Raw genomic sequence first — 8935 nt, 5'->3', positions numbered from 1 at the left:
GTTATTGGTAGAGCGTGAGTGAGAAGAGTGGAACTAATTTTAAAATGGACAGAGGTGATTTGTGGCTCTGCTTATGCATGTGTTAGGATTTCTAGGCCCCGGGGCATTGGTGAATATTTTATGGAAGTGTGTGTTGTGTGTGTGTGGGTGTGTGTGTGGTGTGTGGTGTGTGTGTGTGTGTGTGTATGTGTGTTTGTGTGTGTGTGTGTGCGCGTGCGTGCCTTTTAATGAAATTCGATTTATTCATGTTTTGCTTTTTACAGTTGAGTGAGTTTTATCTCGTTGACAAGATAATAATGAGAGATGATAAACTGGGCCAGTAGATGTGCGGAACTGACTATATGAGTCTGGTTATAGTGTGTAGAGTGGTAGTGTTTATGGTGTGGTACTGTGGTAGTGTTATAGTGTGTACTGTGGTAGTGTTATAGTTGTGTAGAGTGGTAGTGTTATATGTGTAGAGTGGTAGTGTTATAGTGTGTACTGTGGTAGTGTTATAGCTGTGTACTGTGGTAGTGTTATAGTGTCTACTGTGGTAGTGGTTATAGTGTGTACTGTGGTAGTGTTATAGTGTGTACTGTGGTAGTGTTATAGTGTGTACTGTGGTAGTGTTATAGTGTGTAGAGTGGTAGTGTTATAGTGTGTACTGTGGTAGTGTTATAGTGTGTACTGTGGTAGTGTTATAGTGTCTACTGTGGTAGTGTTATAGTGTGTACTGTGGTAGTGTTATAGTGTGTAGAGTGGTAGTGTTATAGTGTGTACTGTGGTAGTGTTATAGTGTGTACTGTGGTAGTGTTATAGTGTGTAGAGTGGTAGTGTTATAGTGTGTACTGTGGTAGTGTTATAGTGTTTAGAGTGGTAGTGTTATAGTGTGTACTGTGGTAGTGTTATAGGTGTACTGTGGTAGTGTTATGTGTGTAGAGTTATAGTGTGTAGAGTGGTAGTGTTATAGTGTGTAGAGTTATAGTGTGTAGAGTGGTAGTGTTATAGTGTCTACTGTGGTAGTGTTTATAGTGTGTACTGTGGTAGTGTTATAGTGTGTAGATGGTAGTGTTATAGTGTGTAGAGTGGTAGTGTTATAGTGTGTACTGTGGTAGTGTTATAGTGTGTACTGTGGTAGTGTTTAGTGTGTACTGTGGTAGTGTTATAGTGTGTAGAGTGGTAGTGTTATAGTGTGTAGAGTGGTAGTGTTATAGTGTGTAGAGTGGTAGTGTTATAGTGTGTAGAGTGGTAGTGTTATAGTGTGTAGAGTGGTAGTGTTATAGTGTGTAGAGTGGTAGTGTTATAGTGTGTACTGTGGACAATAAAGCACATCCTTATTGACCTGGGGAAATTTCAGTGAAGAGGAGAATATCAGCTGAGTAACAGATATGTAGAGAAGAGGAGAATATCAGATATGTAGTGAAGAGTGGAGTTGATTCAGCAGTGGATGTGTCTGGTATCTTACCTCATGCGTGCCAATAGTTCTTTGTATGATGGCTGGGTGGAGATATCTTCTTCAACACACACATCCCTGTCACATAGTCACACCAATACATTATTAACTGGGATACATAGTCACTCCAATACATTATTACCTGGGATACATACAGTCACTCCAATACATTATTACTGGGATACATACAGTCACTCCAATACATTATTAACTGGGATACATAGTCACACCAATACATTATTAACTGGGATACATACAGTCACTCCAATACATTATTAACTGGGATACATACAGTCACTCCAATACATTATTAACTGGGATACATAGTCACACCAATACATTATTAACTGGGATACATAGTCACACCAATACATTATTAACTGGGATACATACAGTCACTCCAATACATTATTAACTGGGATACATACAGTCACTCCAATACATTATTAACTGGGATACATACAGTCACTCCAATACATTATTAACTGGGATACATACAGTCACACCAATACATTATTAACTGGGATACATACAGTCACACCAATACATTATTAACTGGGATACATACAGTCACACCAATACATTATTAACTGGGATACATACAGTCACTCCAATACATTATTAACTGGGATACATAGTCACACCAATACATTATTAACTGGGATACATACAGTCACTTCAATACATTATTACCTGGGATACATAGTCACTCCAATACATTATTATCTGGGATACATACATTCACTCCAATACATTATTAACTGGGATACATACAGTCACTCCAATACATTATTACCTGGGATAACATAGTCACTCCATACATTATTACCTGGGATACATACAGTCACTCCAATACATTATTATCTGGGATACATACATTCACTCCAATACATTATTAACTGGGATACATACAGTCACTCCAATACATTATTAACTGGGATACATAGTCACTCCAATACATTATTAACTGGGACACATACAGTCACACCACTACATTATTAACTGGGATACATAGTCACTCCAATACATTATTAACTGGGATACATACAGTCACTCCAATACATTATTAACTGGGATACATACAGTCACACCAATACATTATTAACTGGGATACATACAGTCACTCCAATACATTAATAACTGGAATACATACATTCACTCCAATACATTATTAACTGGGATACATAGTCACTCCAATACATTATTAACTGGGATACATACAGTCACTCCAATACATTATTAACTGGGATACATAGTCACTCCAATACATTATTAACTGGGATACATACAGTCACTCCAATACATTATTAACTGGGATACATACAGTCACACCAATACATTATTAACTGGGATACCTGGTGTCGACGCCCTGGGGTGTGAGCAGGTAGCAGCGCAGGCAGCTGTAAGACCCCGCCCCTTTACCTGAAGCGCCACCGCTCTCGCCATCAGAGTCACTCTCTGGGAGGGGCTTAATGATCTTCACAAAGGATTCTGGGAAGATACCTGTTCGATTGCTCACCGTGCCCTGAGAGAGAGAGGAAGTGAGAGAGAGGAAGTGAGAGAGAGGAAGAGAGAGAGGAAGAGAGAGAGAGAGAGAGAGAGAGAGAGAGAGAGAGAGAGAGAGAGAGAGAGGAGAGAGAGAGAGAGAGAGAGAGAGATAGATAGAGGTGGATTAATAGAGAGAGGTGGATTAATAGAGAGAGGTGGATTAATAGAGAGGAGTGGATTAATAGAGAGGTGGTCTAATAGAGAGAGGTGGATTAATAGAGAGAGGTAGATTAATAGAGAGAGGTGGATTAATAGAGAGGTGGATTAATAGAGAGAGGTAGATTAATAGAGAGAGGTAGATTAATAGAGAGAGGTAGATTAATAGAGAGAGATGGATTAATAGAGAGAGGTGGATTAATAGATAGGTGGATTAATAGATAGGTGGATTAATAGAGGGAGGTAGATTAATAGAGAGGTGGATTAATAGAGAGAGGTGGATTAATAGAGAGAGGTGGATTAATAGAGAGAGGTAGATTAATAGAGAGAGGGCTGTAAAGTGTGAGTGTGTATAGAAGCAGTTTTACATAGGCTCATTATCATGATCTGGCTAATATCTCAGAAGTACTCAAGACACACATACAGAGATGGCCCATATGTGTGTGAGGCATTTTGAGTAAGGCTTGACCCCTCCTGACCCCTCTCTCCATCCTTCTCTTCACTTTAATTCATCCCTCTCTCTCTGCATCGTCCCTCTCTCTGCATCATCTCTCTCTCTCTCTCCTCTACCCCCACTCTCTCTCTCCTCCCCCCCTCTCTCTCTCCTCTTTCCCCTCTCTCTCTCTCGCTCTCTCCTCTTTCCCCTCTCTCTCTCGCTCTCTCCTCTTCCCCCTCTCTCTCCTCTTCCCCCTCTCTCTCGCTCTCTCCTCTTCCCCCTATCTCGCTCTCTCCCTCTCCTCTTCCCCCTCTCTCCTCTTCCCCCCTCTCTCTCTCCTCTTCCCCCCTCTCGCTCTCTCTCTCCTCTTCCCCCTCTCTCGCTCTCTCTCTCCTCTTCCCCTCTCTCTCTCTCCTCTTCCCCCTCTCGCTCTCCTCTTCCCCCTCTCTCGCTCTCTGTCTCCTCTTCCCCTCTCTCTCTCTCCTCCCCCCCCCTCTCTCTCTCTCCTCTTTCCCCTCTCTCTCTCGCTCTCTCCTCTTTCCCCTCTCTCTCGCTCTCTCCTCTTCCCCCTCTCTCTCGCTCTCTCCTCTTCCCCCTCTCTCTCGCTCTCTCCTCTTCCCCCTATCTCGCTCTCTCTCTCTCCTCTTCCCCCTCTCTCCTCTTCCCCTCTCTCTCCTCTTCCCCCTCTCTCGCTCTCCTCTTCCCCCTCTCGCTCTCCTCTTCCCCCTCTCTCTCTCTCTCTCCTCTTCCCCCTCTCTCGCTCTCTCTCTCCTCTTCCCCTCTCTCTCCTCCCCCCCTCTCTCTCTCCTCTTTCCCCTCTCTCTCTCTCCTCTTTCCCCTCTCTCTCTCTCCTCTTTCCCCTCTCTCTCGCTCTCTCCTCTTCCCCCTCTCTCTCGCTCTCTCCTCTTCCCCCTCTCTCTCCCTCTCTCTCCTCTCTCCTCTCCCCCTCTCTCGCGCTCTCTCTCCCTCTTCCCCCTATCTCGCTCTCTCTCTCTCCTCTTCCCCCTATCTCGCTCTCTCTCTCTCCTCTTCCCCTCTCTCTCCTCTTCCCCCCTCTCTCTCTCCTCTTCCCCCTCTCGCTCTCTCTCTCCTCTTCCCCCTCTCTCGCTCTCTCTCTCCTCTTCCCCCCTCTCTCTCTCTCTCTCTCCTCTTCCCCCCTCTCTCTCTCCTCTTCCCCCTCTCGCTCTCTCTCTCCTCTTCCTCTTCCTCTCTCTCTCTTCTCCTCCTCTCCCCTCTTCCCTCCCCCCTCCCTCTCTCTCCTCTTCCCCCTTCTCTCTCCCTCTTCCCCCCTCTCTCTCTCATCTCTTCCCCCCTCTCTCACCTCTTCACCTCCTTTTCCCCCCTCTTTCACCACTTCCCCCCCTTTCACCCTCTTCCCCCCCTCTTTCACACCTCTTCCCCCCCTCTTTCCCCCCTCTTTCACCTCTTCCCACCCTCTCTCTCACCTCTTTCCTGCCTCTCTCACCTCTTCCCCCTCTCTCCTCTCTCTCACCTTCCCCCCCCCCTCTCTCTCTCTCTCTCTCTCTCTCTCTCTCTCTCTCTCTCCTCTCTCTCCTCCCCCTCTTCCCTCTCTCTCTCCATTCCCTTTCAATTCAATTCAAAGGGCTTTATTGGCATGGGAAACATGTGTTAACATTGCCAAGCAAGTGAGGTAGATAATATACAAAAGTGAAATAAACAATAGAAAATAACAGTAGACATTACACATACAGAAGTTCAAAACAATAAAGACATTACAAACGTCATATTATGTATATATACAGTGTTGTAACAATGTACAAATGGTTAAAGTACACAAGGGAAAAAAATAAGCATAAATATGGGTTGTATTTACAATGGTGTTTGTTCTTCACTGGTTGCCCCTTGTTCTTCACTGGTTGCCCCTTTCTCTATCCACCCTCTTTCTCATTAACTCTCTAGTCTCTCTCTCTCTCTCTATCCACCCTCCCTCTCGGCCCACCCCCTCCCTCTCTCTCTCGCCACCCTCTTTCTCACTCATCCTCCTCCTCTATCCCCTCCCTCCCTCTCTTCCTCCCTCTCCTCCCTCCCTTCCACCTCCTCCATCCATCCCTCCCTCCCTCCCTCTCCTCCCTCTCCTCCTCTCCTCTCTTCCCTCCCTCTCCTCCATCTCTTCCACCTCCTCCATCCACCCCTCTCCTCCATCTCTTCCACCTCCTCCATCCACCCCTCCCTCTCCTCCTCCTCCTCTATCCCTCCCTCTCTTCCCTCCCTCTCCTCCATCTCTTCCACCTCCTCCATCCACCCCTCTCCTCCATCTTTTCCACCTCCTCCATCCACCCCTCCTTCCTCCATCTCTTCCACCTCCTCCATCCATCCCTCCCTCTCCTCCTCCTCCTCCTCCTCTATCCCTCCCTCTCTTCCCTCCCTCTCCTCCATCTCTTCCACCTCCTCCATCCACCCCTCTCCTCCATCTCTTCCACCTCCTCCATCCACCCTCCCTCTCCTCCTCCTCCTCCTCCATCCCTCCCTCCCTCTCCTCCTCCTCCATCCATCCCTCCCTCTCCTCTTCCTCCTCATCCCTCCCTCTCCTCCATCTCTTCCACCTCCTCCATCCACCCCTCTCCTCCATCTCTTCCACCTCCTCCATCCACCCCTCTCCTCCATCTCTTCCACCTCCTCCATCCATCCATCCCTCCCTCTCCTCCTCCTCCTCTATCCCTCCCTCTCCTCCATCTCTTCCACCTCCTCCATCCACCCCTCCCCTCCCTCTCCTCCTCCTCCTCCATCCATCCCTCCCTCTCCTCCTCCTCCATCCCATCCCTCCCTCTCCTCCTCCTCCTCCATCCATCCCTCTCCTCCTCCTCCATCCATCCCTCCCTCTCCTCTTCCTCCTCATCCCTCCCTCTCCTCCTCCTCCTCCATTCATCCCTCCCTCTCCTCCATCCCTCCCTCTCCTCCTCCATCCCTCCCTCCTCCCTCTCCATCCCTCCACTCTATTCCTCCCACCCTCCCATCCCTCCAACTCTTGCCTGCAGCTCACCTCCAGCCAGTCTGTGTTAACTCTCCTCAGAAGGAAGATCACCTCTCCAGCTTTCATACTCAGCTCCAGTCGTCCGCTCCCACTGAAGTCAAAGACCACCTGGGAACCACACACACACACACGGAGGAGAACACAAACACGCCCGCAGCAGGCAGCGGACCAGGATCAACCGAGAGAAAGGGAGAGAAAGAGAGACAAAGAGAGAAGACTGAGAAACCGAACAGGTAAGAGTGACTCATTTTACTTGTCTGATGATGAAGTGAGTGTGAGAGAGAGAACGGGACAGCAATCAGCAGAAGACAAGAGGGAACAAGTGCCAGGAGCGAGGGATGAGAGAAAGAAAGAGGGATCCCTAAAGGAGCACAGAGAAAGAGAGAACAGGACACTGGTGTGAGTCAAGGAGACGGCCTCTGAAGGGATGAAACGGGACATAAGTGGTTTTGTTTGTGACTAGAGCAGATCTTCACAGTGCAGGAAATCACTCGACAACACTCCTACTCCTAATGCTGCACAACGCGTGGGATCAGACAGGCACACAGCTAAGAGAGACGAGAGAGAGCTGAGCGCTTAGCGAGTGGGCAAGTGTGAGTGCGTGTGTGAGTGTGTGTGCGTGTGTGTGTGTGAGTGCGTGTGTGTGTGCGTGTGTGTGTGTGGGTGGATGGGAGAGGAGAGATGCAGGGGGTGCGTAAAAGCGGACAAGTATAAAGTACTAGAAAACTGTGATGGAGAGAATGTGGAAAAAGAGCTAAAAAGATAACACTTAAAAGGGTTAAAAGCAAGTCGTGATAGTGTACTTTATAGTGTGGCTTTGAGCTGAGTCATGATAGTGTATTTTATAGTGTGGCTTTGAGCTGAGTCATGATAGTGTATTTTATAGTGTGGCTTTGAGCTGAGTCATGATAGTGTATTTTATAGTGTGGCTTTGAGCTGAGTCATAATAGTGTATTTTATAGTGTGGCTTTGAGCTGAGTCATGATAGTGTATTTTATAGTGTGGCTTTGAGCTGAGTCATGATAGTGTATTTTATAGTGTGGCTTTGAGCTGAGTCATGATAGTGTATTTTATGGTGTTGCTTCGATAATGTAGGACATGTGGTAAAACGGATAACACCTGTACAGTCACTTTACACCCCTCCTTGGTATTTGACGGGCACTAATGAGAAACAATATGGTTCGTCCACACAACTGCCTGGTATTAAAGAGTAGTTAATCACCTGTTTAATGATGGTTAGTAACATAAAGAGTAGTTAATCACCTGTTTAATGATGGTAGTAACATAAAGAGTAGTTTAATGATGGTTAGTAACATAAAGAGTAGTTTAATGATGGTTAGTAACATAAAGAGTAGTTTAATGATGGTTAGTAACATAAAGAGTAGTTAATCACCTGTTTAATGATGGTAGTAACATAAAGAGTAGTTAATCTCCTGTTTAATGATGGTTAGTAACATAAAGAGTAGTTAATCTCCTGTTTAATGATGGTTAGTAACATAAAGAGTAGTTTAATGATGGTTAGTAACATAAAGAGTAGTTTAATGATGGTTAGTAACATAAAGAGTAGTTAATCTCCTGTTTAATGATGTTAGTAACATAAAGAGTAGTTTAATGATGTTAGTAACATAAAGAGTAGTTAATCACCTGTTAAATGATGTTAGTAACATAAAGAGTAGTTTAATGATGGTAGTAACATAAAGAGTAGTTTAATGATGGTAGTAACATAAAGAGTAGTTAATCCTCCTGTTTAATGATGGTAGTAACATAAAGAGTAGTTTAATGATGGTTAGTAACATAAAGAGTAGTTTAATGATGGTTAGTAACATAAAGAGTAGTTTAATGATGGTTAGTAACATAAAGAGTAGTTTAATGATGGTTAGTAACATAAAGAGTAGTTTAATGATGGTTAGTAACATAAAGAGTAGTTAATCTCCTGTTTAATGATGGTAGTAACATAAAGAGTAGTTTAATGATGGTTAGTAACATAAAGAGTAGTTTAATGATGGTTAGTACATAAAGAGTAGTTTAATGATGGTTAGTAACATAAAGAGTAGTTAATCACCTGTTTAATGATGGTAGTAACATAAAGAGTAGTTTAATGATGGTTAGTAACATAAAGAGTAGTTAATCTCCTGTTTAATGATGGTTAGTAACATAAAGAGTAGTTTAATGATGGTTAGTAACATAAAGAGTAGTTTAATGATGGTTAGTAACATAAAGAGTAGTTTAATGATGGTTAGTAACGTAAAGAGTAGTTTAATGATGGTTAGTAACATAAAGAGTAGTTCATCTCCTGTTTAATGATGGTAGTAACATAAAGAGTAGTTTAATGATGGTTAGTAACATAAAGAGTAGTTAATCTCCTGTTTAA

At 44.6% G+C, this 8935-nt stretch overlaps 1 protein-coding gene across 1 annotated transcript; it reads right to left on the bottom strand.

Moving 5' to 3' along the window:
- Positions 1 to 1205: 1205 nt before the first annotated feature.
- LOC116371454 (neutrophil cytosol factor 4-like) lies at positions 1206 to 8177 on the bottom strand. The gene is made up of 3 exons (XM_031820328.1): positions 6574 to 8177; positions 2788 to 2957; positions 1206 to 1510 (listed from the first exon to the last, which is right to left on the bottom strand). The coding sequence occupies exons 1-3, from the start codon at positions 6628 to 6630 to the stop codon at positions 1441 to 1443; spliced, it is 297 nt and encodes a 98-aa protein (XP_031676188.1). The 5' UTR covers positions 6631 to 8177; the 3' UTR covers positions 1206 to 1440.
- Positions 8178 to 8935: the final 758 nt, after the last annotated feature.

The sequence above is a fragment of the Oncorhynchus kisutch genome, unplaced genomic scaffold, assembly GCF_002021735.2.
Source record: "Oncorhynchus kisutch isolate 150728-3 unplaced genomic scaffold, Okis_V2 scaffold3245, whole genome shotgun sequence".
NCBI classification, from domain to species: Eukaryota; Metazoa; Chordata; class Actinopteri; order Salmoniformes; family Salmonidae; genus Oncorhynchus; species Oncorhynchus kisutch.
The sequence above is the reverse complement of the archived record's forward strand: the minus strand, read 5'-3'. Positions and strand labels throughout refer to the sequence as shown.

What these genes read in the sequence shown, in the direction of transcription:
- LOC116371454 (XM_031820328.1), bottom strand. Translation starts at nt 6,630, where the DNA reads ATGAAAGCTGGAGAGGTGATCTTCCTTCTGAGGAGAGTTAACACAGAC. An exon ending in TTAACACAGACTGGCTGGAG is followed by an intron (nt 2,958 to 6,573) that starts GTGAGCTGCAGG and finishes TCTCTCTCTCAG; the next exon opens with GGCACGGTGAGCAATCGAAC. An exon ending in CCCCAGGGCGTCGACACCAG is followed by an intron (nt 1,511 to 2,787) that starts GTATCCCAGTTA and finishes ACTATGTGACAG; the next exon opens with GGATGTGTGTGTTGAAGAAG.